The sequence below is a fragment of the Trachypithecus francoisi genome, unplaced genomic scaffold, assembly GCF_009764315.1.
Source record: "Trachypithecus francoisi isolate TF-2019V2 unplaced genomic scaffold, Tfra_2.0 Contig00054, whole genome shotgun sequence".
NCBI lineage: Eukaryota > Metazoa > Chordata > Mammalia > Primates > Cercopithecidae > Trachypithecus > Trachypithecus francoisi.
This window is the reverse complement of record NW_022680465.1, coordinates 914689-931940: the sequence shown is the minus strand read 5'-3', so window position 1 is coordinate 931940 and position 17252 is coordinate 914689. Positions and strand designations below refer to the sequence as shown.

At 38.6% G+C, this 17252-nt stretch overlaps 1 protein-coding gene and 1 non-coding gene across 2 annotated transcripts; one reads left to right on the top strand and one right to left on the bottom strand.

The window, feature by feature from the left end:
- Positions 1 to 1940: 1940 nt before the first annotated feature.
- Positions 1941 to 2047, top strand: LOC117086686. The gene has a single exon (XR_004438539.1). It is a non-coding gene; the product is annotated as a U6 spliceosomal RNA (small nuclear RNA).
- Positions 2048 to 10833: 8786 nt separating this feature from the next.
- ARMCX3 (armadillo repeat containing X-linked 3) lies at positions 10834 to 15551 on the bottom strand. Its single transcript, XM_033216010.1, is given in 6 exon segments — positions 10834 to 12811; positions 12814 to 13833; positions 14117 to 14187; positions 14449 to 14509; positions 14773 to 14880; positions 15390 to 15551. Coding segments are annotated over 2 exon segments (1137 nt in total). The 5' UTR covers positions 13688 to 13833; positions 14117 to 14187; positions 14449 to 14509; positions 14773 to 14880; positions 15390 to 15551; the 3' UTR covers positions 10834 to 12548.
- Between the last annotated feature and the right edge of the window lie 1701 nt (positions 15552 to 17252).

Here is a 17252-nt window from a genome sequence, read left to right as displayed (position 1 = left end):
AGAGAAATAGATGGAGAACTGATAGGTAAAGAAATTATGAAGAAAAAATTCTCTAATCTAAAGAAAATCTTGAGGCTGAACAAGAAAGACATACCCCAAGTGCCAGACACCATTATTTTTAAAAGTTCAAATGCCTAGAAGTATCATTATAAAATTCATAAATTCCAATGATAGAGAATATATAAAAAAGAAGTTACATAAAAAGGAAAAATATCTGACAGGTAAATTATTTTTACTTGCCATCCTGGAAGTAAGAAAACAAGGAAATATCCACACACTACTAAAAGGAAAGAGTAGTAACCCCAAAATTGTGTGCCCAACCTAGATAATCATTACAAGTCAAGGTGAAGTAAGATATTCAAGCATGCAAAGATTCAGAGAGAATACAATCCATTTCTAAATTATCACAGGTAGCATTTATTGAGCACTTAGTACTTGTCAGGTGCTGCTCTGAGCACTTTACATATCTTTACATATCAGCTCAACAACCTTATGAGATAATCCAATTCTTAGCTTCATTTTCACATAAAGAAATTGAGATAGACAGTGGTTTAAAACTCACCCAAGAAAATACAGCTTTTAAATAAATAGCTTTTAACTCAGCCACTGTCATTCTGAGATCACAAATTTAACCACTATGTACTGAATGCTACTTGGACTTTGTATAAATGTTTCTAAAGGTTTCCTATTTTTGAAGTCAGGGAGCAGTGGGAAAATAAGGTGCCTCAGCAGGTGGTGTAATTATCTCATTTGGATTCAACAGTAGAGAAACATTGTTTGATTTTGAGTGCTAGCATTCATGGAATGAAGTGTGCAGAAAAGCATAGTAAATTTTCTGAACTCACAATATAATGAATATGTAAGAATAGAAGTTTGAATAAACCAAAAAAAAAAAAAAAAGGAAAAGGAAATGGGGCTCAACAAAATAAAACTAATAGTAAAAATAATAGGAATGTAAAACAAAATGAAGAGAATAAAATCAACGGTATTAACTGTTGGACTAAAGGTAAAAGGGCACAGACCATGATAGTGAATTAAAAATCCAACTATATGTTCTTTATAAGAAACACACCTACAACACAGCAACAAAGAAACATTGAAACAAATCAGTGGGTGAGGAGGTATCAGGCATAAGCAAGCAAAAAGAAAACATGGTTGAAAATATTAATATAAGCCAAAGGAAGCTCTAAAAAAACACAGTTTAAATCATTATTTGTGTGAATGAAAATGGCACCTCTAAAGAAATTATAATAATCTTGTATGTACCAAACAGCATTGCAACTAAACAGATAAAGCAAAAACTGTTAGAATTACAAGGAGAACTTTAATACACCTCTATCGGAATTTGACCAACCCATTAGATGAAAAGATAATCAAAGACATAGAGAATAAATGATCAAACAACAATATTAACTCAATAGAGAGAAATTTGCATGATATAAGGAGAGAATGTGCATCTTTTTTCTTACATGAATAAAACTTTTAAGAAATCAATCATGTCCTCAAAAACATAAAAATACATTAATAAATTCTAAAAAAGAGAGAATATATAGGCATATCCTCTTTACTTAACAAATAAAATTAGAAATAAATAATAAAAATGACCATAGTAATTGCCTGATAATAGAGCAATATTTTCCAAAATAACCCCTACATCAAAAAGAAAATTAAAAATAAAATTGCAAGTTATATGGAAAGCAAAGAAAAAGAGAACACATCATATCAAACCCTATTGTGGCGTGGCTAAAGATATACCCAGAGAAAAATCCATAGTCATAATTACTATTATTATTCAATAAAACCATAAATAAAAGAAATACACATTCTTCTTGAAGAAATTAGAAAGCACAACAGAAATAATCCAAAAACAGTAGAAGAAATTAGTAAAATTGAAGTTTAAAATAATGACCAAAAAAAGCCCATTGTAAAAGTGATAAATAGTGCTCGCTTCGGCAGCACACATACTAAAGTTGGAAAGATACAGAGAAGATTAGCGTGGCCCCTGGGCAAGGATGACATGCAAATTCGTGAAGCATTCCATATATTTTTGAACAATGAGAACACATGGACACAGGGAGGGGAACATCACACCGGGTTCTGTTAGAGAGTGGTGGCTAGGGGAGGGATAACATCAGGAGAAATATCTAATGTAGGTGACAGGTTGATGGGTGCAGCAAACCACCATGGCACGTGTATAACTATGTAACAAAACTGCATGTTCTGCACATGTAACCCAAAACTTAAAGTATAATTTAAAAAGTGATAAAAAGTTGTTTTTTTAATCACCAATAAAATACATAAACATCATGAGTATGACTAAGAAAACACAGAGAAAGCAAAAGCATACAAAGTATGGTTAAAGGGTTGAACCACACAAATAGGTGTGATTATTATAAATCACACGGGTAATTTATTATTATATTATAATTATTATTATAATTTTACACACAAACATATGACATCAAAATTGAAAATCTAAAGATAACATATAATTTCCCAGTAGAATAGAAGTTACCAACATTAACTCAAGAAATAGAAAATTTGACTAGACCAGTTACTACAGATGAGATTGGAAATGTGTTTGCAGATTTACCATTGTAAACAAACCAAAAGGAAATAGTTTTGCAGTTGGGTTCTAACTAACCTTTAAGGAAAGGATAATACCAATGTTATTTAAACTCTGCCAGAAAACAGGAAAAAATGGAAAGTTCACTAATAATTTTATAAAGCTAGCAAAGCTGAGACCAAAATCTGTTAAAGATAGTACATAAAAAGATAACTATAAGCAGTTATCAGTAATAAATATAAAAAACAGAATAAAATATTAACAAACTCTAAAATATGTAGACAAATAGATCTCAGAAGTATAGCAAGAAAAAAACTATACTATTACCTGATAGGGATAGATCCACAAAGGCAAAAATAAACAGTCAAATACCAAATTCTTTTTTGTTTTTTGCTTTGTTTTGTTCTGTTTTTGTTTTTGAGACAGGTCTCACTCTGTCGCCCAGGCTACAGTTTAATGGCACAATCACCGCTCACTGTAGCCTCGACCTCTCAGGCTCAGGTGATCCTCCCACCTCAGCTTCCCAGATAGCTGGGACTACAGGCTGAATTCTCTTTTCTAAAAAAGTTTTTTTTCTATGTGTATTTTGAGACAGATAGTGTCTTTTTTCCCCAGGAATTCTATCAATATAGTTAATTACATAAAAAATTGGGGAGGCCAAGGGGAGTGGATCACCTGAGGTCGGGAGTTCAAGGCCAGCCTGACCAACATGGAGAAACCCCGTCTCTACTAAAAATACAAAATTAGCCTGGCATGGTGGCCCATGCCTGTAATCCCAGCTACTCGGGAGGCTGAGGCAGGAGAATTGCTTGAACCTGGGAGGTGGAGGTTGCCATGAGCTGAGATCGCACCATTGTACTCCAGCATGGGTGACAAAAGCAAAACTCTTGTCTAAAAAAAAAAAAAAAAATGAAAGGAGAAAAAGTGCATGATTCTATTAATAGATGCTGAAAAGCCAACAGGGAAAAAATCAGCAGCTAATCCTAACAGACACTAATAGAAATAGAAGGGAATTACTTAAATATTAAAAGCACTTTTTACCAACAATCAACAGCAATCCTCATTCAAACCATGAAATTCTAAAGTAATTCCCACTAAAACCAGAAACAAGTCACTGTTACTCACAATTTCCATTCTTATTCAAGTGTTTTTTGAGATTATAACTATTGCAATAAGAAATAATTAGAGTAAAATTGGGAAAAGATAAAATTAATTTATATTTACAACTGATAATGATTGTATTTTTCTAAAAACAAGGGACTATTTAAAAATTAGAAAGTCAATAAGCAAATTAGAAAAGGTGGTGGGACGTAAGATAAATATTTTTAAAATCAACAGCCTTTCTCTATTCTAGCAAGTTTTTAGAGAGTATTACACTACAGAGCCCACGGATCAACATTATTCTTTTATTTCTTTTGATTAAAAGAATATATATCACTCGTAAATGGCTATCATCTATCAAACTCATCGAACTAGTGCATAGAATGATTGCATCAATTGCTAGTTCAACCAATTGTATCAGTCGCAATGTCCCTCTGATACTTATTTTATTTTTTTATTACACTATTATATGATTTACTATTTTTTCCATTTGTACCCATTTATTTTATAAATTTAATCTGTATTTCACCATGCTTGATAAGCATATTACTTTATCTTGTAAGTGTCCACCAAAATGTCTTAACTCATAGTGCCCAAACCCTCTATATCTGACAATTCATTCTATGCTTCAAAAAGATCAGTTTCTTATCTTTGGTTCTAAGCACACATGATAATATATAGTAACTGTCTTGTTGGAAGACTGGAATAGCCAGCAGACTTTCAAACTCTCAGGTACACTGATTAGATTATTCATTGTCATATGTCCTAGGACAACATTAAGATTAGTTTTTTTAAAATATTCAATTTTAATATTTATTTTTGGGGGTACATAGTGTGTATATTTATGGGATAAATATAATGTTTTGATACAGGCATGCAATGTGAAATAAGCACATCATGGAGAATGAGGCATCCATCCCCTCAAGCATTTATCCTTTAAGTTACAAGCAATCCAGTTACACTCTTCGAGTTATTTTAGAATGTACAATTAAGTTATTATTGACTAGAGTTGGAAAAACCTAAGATTGCTTTCAATGAAGTGTTGTCACATTCACTCAGGCCACTTATTAGACTACCTTTTACAAATTGTGACAATATGTATATTTGAAGACAATATAAAAATTATTTTTAAATCATGGAGTGGAAAAGGCCTAAGCACAACCTCATGTCCCTCAGCCTTTCCTAGAAGCCATAAAGGGAAAGGCTGAGGGACATGACTACATGAAAATGTAGATCATCTACAGAGAATGACACCATGAACACAGTTAAATGAGGTAAGATATGCATGGCAGAATAAATGTGATGTATTTTAAGTGAAAAAAATGGTTACAGAATAGAACACTATATGGACTATGAGTTCATTTTCTGTTAAAAATGTGAGTATGTATAATATCTATTTATGTATATGCATAGAAAACATCAGATTGGTAATAGTAGGTAACTGTATAGATGAATGGAAATAGGGCATTTGCATATTGCATATTTTACTTTATATATTTACCTGTTTTAATTTTTAATAAGCATTTGTTATTTCTATGGTCTAAGAAAACACAATAAGGAATATTAAAATACAGCTCATTGTGAAAAATAATCTCTCAGAGTGCTGGTAACTCCCAAATCCATCTCCAAGTGGTGGTCAAATGGCTAGTTCAATGCAAAATCCTACCCTCCGATGCAGAGGCTATAATATGGTCTTTGTTTCCAGATGCTAATTTTTTCTCTTTCTACGCTGAAACATATATATATATATCTGAGACTTCTATCAGTAGTTTAAAAAATAGTTGAAAAACAGGTATGAGCTGAGAGACGTAAAAACAATTTTTTTTGGAATACCTGAAAACCAATTTCAGGGTCTTAGTAATACCATAATATTTCCCCAGTTATAACTATAGCCACCTAAACAAATGTAATTTATGTGTGGCATATATTTATAAACATTCACAAGTTATGATATTCATAATAAAAGGGTTTACCTTTATATTAGAAGAAAAGCAGCCAGAATTCATTGAATTTTCATGAATGACATGGTGCTATTTAACACTTCAAATATTTGGGTATAGATTACATGGACCAACTTAAGAGGAGGTGATGATTGATGATGATTAATAACTGATTCTAAAGAATCATTCTCCAAGTCCATTTGAATGGATTGAAGATTTATAAAGTACTTTAAATATTGCTTGTTTTATTCAGTCTTCTTTATATTCCATCATTTCTAATATCAAAAAGAGAGTCCATTTGAACACATTTTAAGTGATGGAAGATAATAAAAATCTAAAGTTTTGTTTTATGAATTCATTTCATTCAGTCCGGATTTTCATTATAACTTATTGTAAGGGACCACAAAAATTAACATGAAGATAGTCAAAATCACAATTTAGTGAACAGAGGACTGAAAACGGAAAAAAATAAAGAAGGAATAATTTTGCTCAGGTTTCAAAAACATTTAGTAACTAGGTATCATTTCCCATTAAAAAAAAATCTAGGCCGGCACGGTGGCTCATGCCTGTAATCCCAGCACTTTGGGAGGCCAGGCGGGCAATCATGAGGTCAGAAGATGGAGACTCCATCCTGGCTAACATGATGAAACCCCATCTCTACTAAAAATACAAGAAAATCAGCTGGGCATGGTGGCAGGTACCTGCAGTCCCAGCTACTCGGGAGACTGAGGCAGGAGAATGGCATGAACCTGGGAGGCGGATCTTGCAGTGAGCTGAGACCACATCACTGCACTCCAGCCTAGGTGACAGTGCGAGACTCCGTCTCAAAAAAAAAAAAAAAAAATCTAGAAAAGGAAGAAATTAATCAACATATGGGAAAATGCATTGCAAATACTACAGTTTCCTCCTGCTATAAGAGCATATATCTTTCAGAAAACAGGATAAAAGCTCCACAACATTTGTCTGGTCAATGATTTCTTGGACATGACTCCCAAAGCACAAGAAACAACAGTAGAAAAAAGCAAATGGGATTGTATCCAACTAAATGTTTCTGAACAACAAAGGAAGCAATTAACAGAGCAAAGAGATAACCCACAGATTAGGAGAAGATATTTGCAAATCACATACCTGTTAACGGGCAATACCCAAAATATATAAGTAACTCAAACAACTCAATACTAAGAAAACAAACAACCCAATTAAAAAACGGGCAAAGGATCTGAAAAGACATTTCTCAAAAGAGACAAACAAATGGCCAACAGATATGTGAAAAAAATGCTCAACATCTTTAATCATCTGGAAATGCAGATTAAACCACAATGAGATATCACCTCACACCTGTTAGGGATAGCTATTTTTGATATTTATATCAAAAATATAAAAACAATCTTTTTTGGTAAGAATGTGGAGAATATGAAACGCTCGATCATTGTTGGGGAATGTAATTAGTACAGCCATTTTGGAAAACAGTATGGAGGCCCCTCAAAAAACTAAAATTATAATTACCATATGATCCAGCAATCCCACTTCTGCATATATATTCAAAGTAATTGAAATCGGTATATTAAGAGATATCTTCACTCCGTGTTCGTTACAGCATTATTCACAATAGCCAAGACGTGGAAGCAACCTAAGTGTCCATCATTGGATGGATAAAGAAAATGTGGCACATGCAAATGGAAATACAATGGAAACAATTCAGCCTTTAAAAAGAAGAAAATTCGGCCGGGCGCGGTGGCTCAAGCCTGTAATCCCAGCACTTTGGGAGGCTGAGGCGGGCGGATCACGAGGTCAGGAGATCGAGACCATCCTGGCTAACACTGTGAAACCCCGTCTCTACTAAAAAATACAAAAAACTAGCCGGGCGAGGTGGCGGTCGCCTGTAGTCCCAGCTACTCGGAGGCTGAGGCAGGAGAATGGCGTGAACCCGGGAAGCGGAGCTTGCAGTGAGCTGAGATCCGGCCACCGCACTCCAGCCTGGGCGACAGAGCGAGACTCCGTCTCAAAAAAAAAAGAAGAAGAAAATTCTAGCCAGCCAGGTGTACTGGTACTGGCCTGTAGTCCTAGCTACTTCAGAGGCTGGGGTGGGAGGATCTCTTGAGCCTAGGAGTTTGATATCAGCATGGGCAACGTAATGAGACTCTTATGTCTTATGTCTCTTAAAAAAAAAAGAAGGAAAATTTGTCAGTTGCAACATTTACAATAACATGTGTTAATCTAGAAAACATTGTACTAGGTGAAATGAGTCAGGCACAAAAAGACAAATAATGCATGATCTCACTTATATGTGGAAGCATAACAAGTTGAATTCATAGAAGTAGAGTTGAATGGTAGTTACCAGGGGATGGGGGTAAGGAGAGGCACAAGGAAAGGAGAGATGTTTCTTAAAGGTTACAAAGTTTCAGTTAGACAAGAGGAATAAGTTCTTCTAGTAGTCTATTTCACTGCATGGGGACTATACTTAATAATAACATATTGTATATTTCAAAATTGCTTAAAAGGTAGATTTTAAATGTTCCCACCATAAATAATTAGTATGTAAGGTGATGTATATGTTAATCAGCCTGTTTTAATCACTCCACAATGTATTCATGTGTCATAACGTGACACTGTACTCCATAAATACATACTTTTATTATTTGTCATTTTTAAAAAATAAAATTTAAAAAGTCTTCACACTGCTAAAATAGTATACTTCTCTTAAACTCCGTTTGATAGCCAAATTGATCATATATGTTAATAATCCTGAACTACCACCCATTGATGTTCTGCCTCTGTTAAAGGGCATCTGGGCAGACAAAATTTATAATTGTGTCCAGGGAAAATGTACTACATCTCTTGAATACAAGAACTGGATTTCAGCAATAACTTTATCCTCACAGCGGAGATGGATCCACTAGGTTCTCCTACTTTGATGCCCTGTCAGAATAAAGTTACCTCTCTGATAAGGCTTCCTTCACTCCCTTCTCCCTTCTCCCTCCTCTCCCACCTATACCCGGAAACCATACATTGCCCAAGCCCTTAGCACAATACCTGAGAGGGTCCCACTGGAGAGGGTCAAGCACTGAGCTATGCCACTCAGATAAGTAAATATTACTTATCCTGCTAATACCTGATCAGGGCAGGGCAGATCAGGGACCCCAGGATGGTGGTGAGACAGCTCTGGCTTAAAAGCAAGAAAGAGCCATGGTTTAAACAGAAAAACCAGAAAAAATCTTCAGCCTGGGATGTGATGCAAAATAAATGTAAAAAGCTAGCATTGAAAATAGTATGAATCATTATCTAAGAGGCCATTCTCAAGGGAACTTAGCAAAGAAATTAATGAAAGAGAGCCATAAACATAAAATTTGCCTGAACCACATCAATTTGCTAAGCCTACACTTGGAATCTCTTTTGAAAAAAGACAGGTAAAATGTGAATTTTTCAAAAAAGAAAATCCATTTCCTGAGCCTTGAAATATTATGTATATTGGCTGACAATTTACAACAGAACAACACTCCACTTTTGTAAAATCGCCTTTGAACATGTTTGCACTGGGATAGATCCACTTATATTCCTAAAACTGTTAAACGAGAACAAAACCTAAATAGCAGGACATTTTCTGAGTTTCTGGTTTCCTTGGTTTCGCAGGAGCTGCCATCCTCTCTAAAGAGAAGACACTGCCTCCTCCGTGTGCCAATGGGCTGCCACAATCAGCTAGAATCCTAGAACACTGCCCCTTCCAAAAGGGTTGAGAGTGACAACCTCCTATGTGAAAACATTGGGACATCAACGTGTGATCTGGCTGCCTGGACCAGGCAGTCACACATCTATTTCATACCACCTTTCCCAGACTCCAGGTTATTCAGTCTAAATAAGACCAGGTGCAGGACATCAAAAATTCATGCAGTGCAAGTGTGGCCATGCCAAGCTAAGACTAGTTCCTCCTCAGTATCTTTTTGTCCAACAAAGGTTCCAAAAATTCTTGGCATTCAGTCACACCCAGGGTCAACTTATGACCAGAGCAACGACAGTTATTATTCTGTATTAAATGCCCACTGATAACATGGCATGGTGTCATGGGAATTGAAGGGTCAGAGAAGCCCAGAGAGGCTACCACCAATGATCTCCCAGAAGGAGAAAATAAAGAAAAGTAGGAGGAAGGAAGTGGAAAGAAGAATGAGAAGGAACAAAGCAAAGGGGAAAGGAGCAGATGGTGCTAGTCAGGCCTGTACCTGCCTCACTGGGGCTTTTTACTACTCGAGTTAGCCTCATTTTCACCCCAGGTGTAAAAGTTACTCCGCATCTCAAGTTCAACATGGCTTGATCTGAATTTTTGTTAGACGTTCAAGCTACATATCTGGGTCAAGACACAAGTTTGTACTCATCAACTCTATTTTTTCAAGTATTATATCTCCAATGAATGTCACTCTTTTTTGAGGAGAAAAGTTTTAAATCAGGCACTGAAAATTTATCGATAGTATGATCCAATTTTATGTAAAGAATATATAAGTATATGAATAGTAAAAGTGTCTGGAAGGGTATACATTGCTTAAATTCTGTGCTTCTCTCCCTAGCTGCCCAAAGCAGTTCTTTTGCAGCCCTTCACTCTTTGACTCTGCATCTTCTCTCTGAAGGGCCACATCTACTTCCATGTGCTCCGTTATCATCCATCCTCCAATGGCTCTCAAATCCTTATTTGCAGCCCGTTCATCTCCTCTGAGCACCAGATCAATACATTCAAATGACAATAGCATATCCCCATCTGAGTGTCACACAGGTACATCAAACCAAATTTATTTTAAAGGAATTAATCCTCCCCACCCCATCTCCCCACAAATCTTTTTCTCTCACCTAACAATAGGAGCAAGAAAAAATGTTAGTTCACTTTGCCATCGCCCCACCTTTAAAACTGGTGTTAAATGAGTTTCTACATATGCATGATTTAGTAGGCTTACCATACCTAGCAACTTTAAGCCAACCTGGTTTTGTCTCTACTACAAACATTACAGTACATAGAGGGAAACCTGGGTATAAAACCGGGTAAGTGAATAGAGGATTTTACCCTTTCCTGGCCTCATATATAAAGCAGGATAACATCCCTCAAACAACTAGAAATATATTGCAGAGGCTGGTGTGATCATGTCTGAGGAAACACTTTGGATTTTTAGAAAAGAAAGAAAACTACTCCTGTGAGAAATTATTTTAACAGTTGCCTTGCAGGAATGACAGAACTTTACACAGTAGTCACTTAATAAATGTTAACCTTTATTGTCACTATTATTTATTAAATGACACTAAAACATGGCAGAATGCCCCAGCAAAACAAAAGTCAACCAAAAAACTATCAACCCTGCATTCTAGGTAATTAAGGGTGCTCAATTTTCTTAATTAACTACTATGTGCCAGAACATTGTAAGTACTTGCATATATACCTCATTGAATCCTCACAATAAGCCTTATCTATCATTTCAGAGAAGAAACTTCAACCTACCTCATTTTTAATCTAAATATTCCTTCCATTCAATATGTGTTCCAATCAATCACTTGCTTCATTCCCATCACTTTTCTTCTCAAAAACTTCCGAAAAATCAATACCCTTTTAGATAAATAAAAACACATAGATGAATAAAAAGTAAAAAAGTAAAGATCACTCATTATCCTTCTACCCAAAGATAACTACTGTTTCTATCTGGATATCTATAACTCCAGTTTTTAGTGTCCTTTTAAACATATGTTTTATTAGTCTCAAAAAAATGGAATTATACTTCGAATACTTCTATCTACCCATTTTTTCTTTCTCACTTCACAATGCATAATGAATAGCTTTGCCTGGCAATATAGACTTCCATCAGCATACTTATAATATCCTACTGTGTGAACATTCCTCACTTATAACCAATCCAACGTGCTAGATGCTTAACTGTTTCCAATTTTTACTAGCTTAGACAGTGCTGGGATGAACAGCCTTGTACATACAATCTTTGGGCAATTATTCAATTACTTCCTTAGGACAAAGGGTTTACACAGTTTAAGGCTTATGATCTGTATTACCAAATGGCCACCACTAGGTGTGAAAGGCTCCATTTTGCCACACCCTCATTGACACTACACAGTAACAGATAGAGACTTTCATATGGACCCCAATTATTTTTTAGTAAAAAAAGATTCAATGGGTCTGGGTGTTCAGTGGGATAGTATTCAAACAACTCTCCACAACTGGCTTCACCCAGCTTTCCAAAATTATCTACTCCCATTCTCCACACTCTCCACTCTAAGCAGAATGATCTCCTGACTGTCATAGGAAGAGGGTTCCTACTTTCATGCCTTTCTCACACCATGCCCCCATCGTCTTGTCTCATGGAATTCCCTAACCACCCTACCCCATTCAGGACTCATTTTCAATTGCCACCTCCTCCATGAAGCTTTAGCTGACTAGCACATCCCACAGAAGCTTGTGCCTCCTCTGTGCTCTCAGAGGGAACATCTGACAATGAGTACATGCTTCAGATATTCTGTTATCTTTTGGTTTGTGCGTTTCTTATCTCTCCAACTTGATTATAAACTGAAGGACAGGGATGGTTTCTTTCTTTCTTCTTTTTTTTCTTTCCAGCATTAATATACAACTTTATTGATGATACACAAATTAAATCAATGAAAATGACAGAAGGGAGCTTACTTATGATGAATTGGTTCACTGTCACTTATGCAGAAGAAAAGCAAAATATTTCAATCTAGGCAGCGAGATAAAAAGCAACAAACATGTTTTCAGAACAAGTAGTGATATTCATTCATCCATCTTAAACCTAAAGACCAACTCGGTTAAATATCAGCATTGATGATACAATATGATATTCATTATTCAAAACTGGCAGCTGAAAGGATTCCTTTACCATATAAACAAGGTGGAGAAAATGAATAGTTTACAACGTGTGTTGCTTCCAAATTACAAAATCAAGGTGTTATTCCTGGCTCTTTGGGAACATATGTTCAGCCAGTTTGGCCATGAATTTTCCAACTTTTACTTTCACCAAAAAATCATGGTGGCTTTCTATTCCCAGAACCTTATCAGCACACACTTGAAATTCTTTTAAAAAGAAAAAAAGTGAACCTTCACCGAACTGATTCTGAGTAGGTTCATTTTCTTCCCATTTGAAATTATCATTTATATTCTCAAATATGACCAGAAGTTTAAGAATAACTTCTTTGTTCTCCTTCTTATTAAGAGGGAGCCCAGTGAAGATGGTACTTGGGCCCTGAGTAGTTCCCTAGTCATGGCTGGATTTTCAGCCAAATTCAAAAGGAGTTTCAGAACCTGAAGTTTGGTTTCTTCATTTCCCGCTGAAAATAAACGAAAAAAGTCAGAAATGGAATTAGCAAGCATGTGCTGATACTCATTAGTAACAGTCATATTTGTAAGCAATCTCAGTCCAGCAAGCTGCACAGATGAGTTCAATCGAGAAGTGATTGTGTCATCACACACTTGATTCATGTATACCTTAAGCCTGCGCTGATTTTCAGCATTCACACTCAAGTTATTCAGGACAATTAAAGCCTTTTCCTTAACTATGGGATCCCGAGTATTGAGAATCTTTGCGACAATTGGGAGACCACCGAGATCACGAATAATATCTCTGTTAAATGCATAAGCAGCATTGTTACCCAGAGCAATTAAAGCTGCTTCAAGAATATAAGGCTTTTCAGACATCTCAACCAAGCAAAGAACCTTTTGTAGCTCTTGAGGGGACAAAATGGTATCATCTGAATTGGGGGAAGCCCGTTTCTGGACAGCCCGACGTGCCCGGGTAGCCCTGGCCCTTGCCCTGGCCCTAGCTCTGGTTCCAGCTTCAGTCCCAATCCGGGCCCAAGGTGGGTACCATACTATACTCTTGCTCTCATTGCTGTCATCATCATCATCAGACCAGTCATTATACCTGGCCCCAGAACAGTCCCCAGCATCATCCACATCCCCAGATCCACCCTCAGCCATTTTTTCCTTGTTCTGTTTTCTTCCCCTAGTCAGTTTATAAATGCAATAGCAGGCGCCAGCCCCAATCACCAGGCCTGCGGTCACCCAGCCTACTTTCCTGGCGTAGCCCATGCAATCGTCCCTGACAGTAGCAGGGACCAAGGAATAGAGTAGTCACTCAGGCTGGGGGAGGAAGGCTGTGGGACTGGGCTCAAGCCTGTGGAGGGTGATCGTCTTCAGCCACTTCAAGGCCACAATAGCTGATTCTGGATGTTGACCTAGGAGTGGAAGAAGAAAATCGGGTTTGAGTTTCTCTTCTGCTTGTGTTGTCCCATGCAGGGAGTTGCACAGAGGGACAAGATAATAATAATTGAATGCTAGGTAGGAAATGTAGATTGTTGACAAAAATCTCTAGCCTCTCATTTCAGCCTTTCCCTCCCCATCCCAGATCACCCCGCCCAAAGCCTAGATAATGCCAGTGGAATCCACAGATTCTACTGGGGTCTCAGTCACCACAACCTCAGACGTCCCCAGGGACCTGACTAGAATCCTTGCACTAACCTCCTCAAGACAAGCAGTTCGCCCCTTCTTCTATTTCCTGGTGGTGTGCCACGCCCAACAACCTTTCCAATCTGCAGAGAGACCAGAGCCAGTGAGAACGGAGCACTTGATGGATTGACTGTTGATGTGTTGCTTTCCTGATTCACCATTCCGGTTATCAGGTTTGTTTTTAACCTCTTTATGCCATCCCAAACATGCACAGGTCTGCCCCCTCCCTAGCCTGAAATGAGAGGGAGGTAAGGAAAATAAAGCAGGATTGGAAGAGCCTGTCCAAAGTGCGGGCGATTTCTAACCCCTCCCCCATTCCAGGCAGCCCCCACGCCCACACCAACCTCTACTGATCAGAGGAAACTTCCTCCCTCGCTTCAAGCGGAGCCACCTGCTACAGCAGACCTGCAGGATGACAGATCGAAAACATGGGGAGTAAGTGCTGTTGAGAGAGGAGGATTATGAACAAACTATCCGATAGGTTTCCCTGCTGTCATTTCCCCCACTTCCCCCCCACCACACACACACAAAGCACGCCATTTCGCCACAGTCCGGGGAGTGCAAGAAACACATTCGGACTCAGACCTGTACCTAGATTATTACCTTCTCTGCCTCTCCCCACCCCCGCCGCCAACCCCGTCCCTCCTAGAGTCCCCAGATGGTCTTACCCTCAAATCGACCTTCACCAATTAGGATTAATTTCCTTCCTCTTCTTTTGCTTGGCGTTGTGCCGCAACCTACAGAAAGACTGGCCACCCGGGAAAGGCTTGGACCCACTAGACACAGAGCCATGGTCAGGAAGACACAGCCACAGGCAGAAAGACGGGAAACTGCCGCCACTGCGTGCTTGGTGGACGGACTAGTCCCCAGAACACAAAACTCTTTTCTAATTCGGAGGCCTGGTTGTCAGAGGTTTCCCACCCCTATTACCTCTCTTGGGGTTCTGCTGACATATCACGTTGCATCTCACCACCCCCGCCCCCATATCCAGCCATTCCCCTCCGGCACTGTCCTGGTGGACTAGGGGCCAACACCCAGGCCACAGCTCCCTTTCCGGATTGCGGGCCTAGGCTCCCAGCAGATTCCCATCTCCCGATCTCTGAGCTCTTCCCCAAACACTCCCCAGCTCACCGTTTCGCAGCATCGAAATGGGCTGCAGGCGGGACATATGTCTTGGAAAGCGGGCGGCGAGTGGGAGAGACGACGGAGGCGCCTCAGTACCCGCGACGGTCTCGGCCCTACACCTTCTAGCACCCTGACTTTATGGAATCTCCCAGGCACTGACCTGCAGGGATCCGGGACAATTTTCTTCTCCTCTTCCTTTTTCCCTCCGCCGCAGGCCCGCCCGCCCTCAGGGCAATGGGGAGCTGGTACTCAGACGGGAACAACGACCAGGACAAGAAGGACTTCTGCACACGTCAGCTCTTGGTCACGTGAGAGCTACGTCATCCACCAACTCGGGTCCCCAATTTCCCCTCCCACCAGCAGTGCGGCAGAAGAGGGCCCGCCCCCCTCCTTTCCCTCCCCCACACCAGGCCTTGTTACTCTTTCTTCTTCGATAATCTCATCACCTTGTAGTTGTGTTTCCCTTCCACCGATTACCAGAAAGGGACGACATCTTCCCCTGGGGCTACGGGCCACTTGTACTTTTTATGAAAAATTGCCTCTTCCTTCCCTAGGCTCCTGGGACAGCAGCCTCTCCCTCCACCTTTCCTCCCCCGAGCTATTAAAGTCTACCATTTCCTCTGAAATCTAGTCCCAGATCTGAAAGGAACAAGGGATCGGAAAAGAAAATCTGGAATGAGAGTGTGGCTTTTACTTTCTTAATACTTTGTTATTTTTGTTCCGTCCTCCCCCGCCCCCAGCCTGCATTCTTTTTACGAGAAAAAAAATACTATAAAGCTATTTCCATTTTAGAAAAAATGAGTGGAAGCTGGAGAATGATGTTGGGGATGGCCTCCAAAAGTCCCACATTTTCTCACTTGGTGGAGAGTGTTACACACTTCACTCAAAGCAATCTTAATGTCTTCTGGGGCCTAGCACACAGCACAGCCCTGAATGAGCTAATCAGTGTGTCTGGCAATATGTAAATCCTCTGACTAGACCAGTCTTCTAAATAGGAGAGCTACAGACTTTCACCTGCACCCATTAGCAAGGTGGAGGCATTGAAGCCACAAAAGCCAGAACGCAGGAAAAAAAAAAAAAACCTGAGGAGAAAACATAAGTGCACAGTAGGTATCTGTGAGATAAAGCATGCACACTGAAAAAAATGAGTGTGCATAAAAAGAACATTACAAAATATACTTGGTCAAAATAGATAGTATCATCCATAAACGAAATAAGTATTAGAGGAACACAGACCAAGACAAAATTGGCTGAAACTGGAAACTAGCAATTAGTATGAAACTATTTCACTCACTGGTTTGATAAGCTGAATAATTCACCCATCATCAGTGATTTAACTTTTTTAAAGTAGGAAAAGGAATAAAATAATTACATCCCCTCATTATTTAAGTTAACCAGATTTGATTTCAGTTGCTTGCAACCAAACAACCTTAACTAAAGCACAATACAAAAACAGGTAACAATACAAAAAGTAATATAGCTTTTCAGAACATAGGGTCTTCAGTGAGATATTCCCTAATAGTTGAATAAAAGGTTATTATTTGAGTATAACTTTTAAAATACACAGACAATATGGGAGTAAATCAAGAGACTGAGGAGGTTGAGAACAGGCAAACCCCCAGGAAAATTCATATCTATGTAACTTCTGGGAGGCAGTACTAGAATGTGATTGAAATTTATTTAGTAAACAGAAACGAAATCAACTATATGATCCTGTGTTTAGAGAAAGATCATGTGTAGCAAAGGGGCTCATTCAAGCATAGGAACATATGAAAAGGACAATCAGAAGAAAGTGTTGGTATTTCCCACCCAAGCACTGTCTGGAGGAGAAAAAGTGTTGGCTAAGGAGAATGGAACATTTCACTTTCTCTGGCAGAGTCATGCCCATGATGTGTAATAGTACTTCATGCTTCCTCAGCTGAAACTCCCTTCTTAAGATGAACAAATACCCTCGCTTTGATTGCAGGCTCACCAAAAAACCTCCTAAGGTTGTGTTTTCCGAAGTAGCAGCTTGTCTACAGGG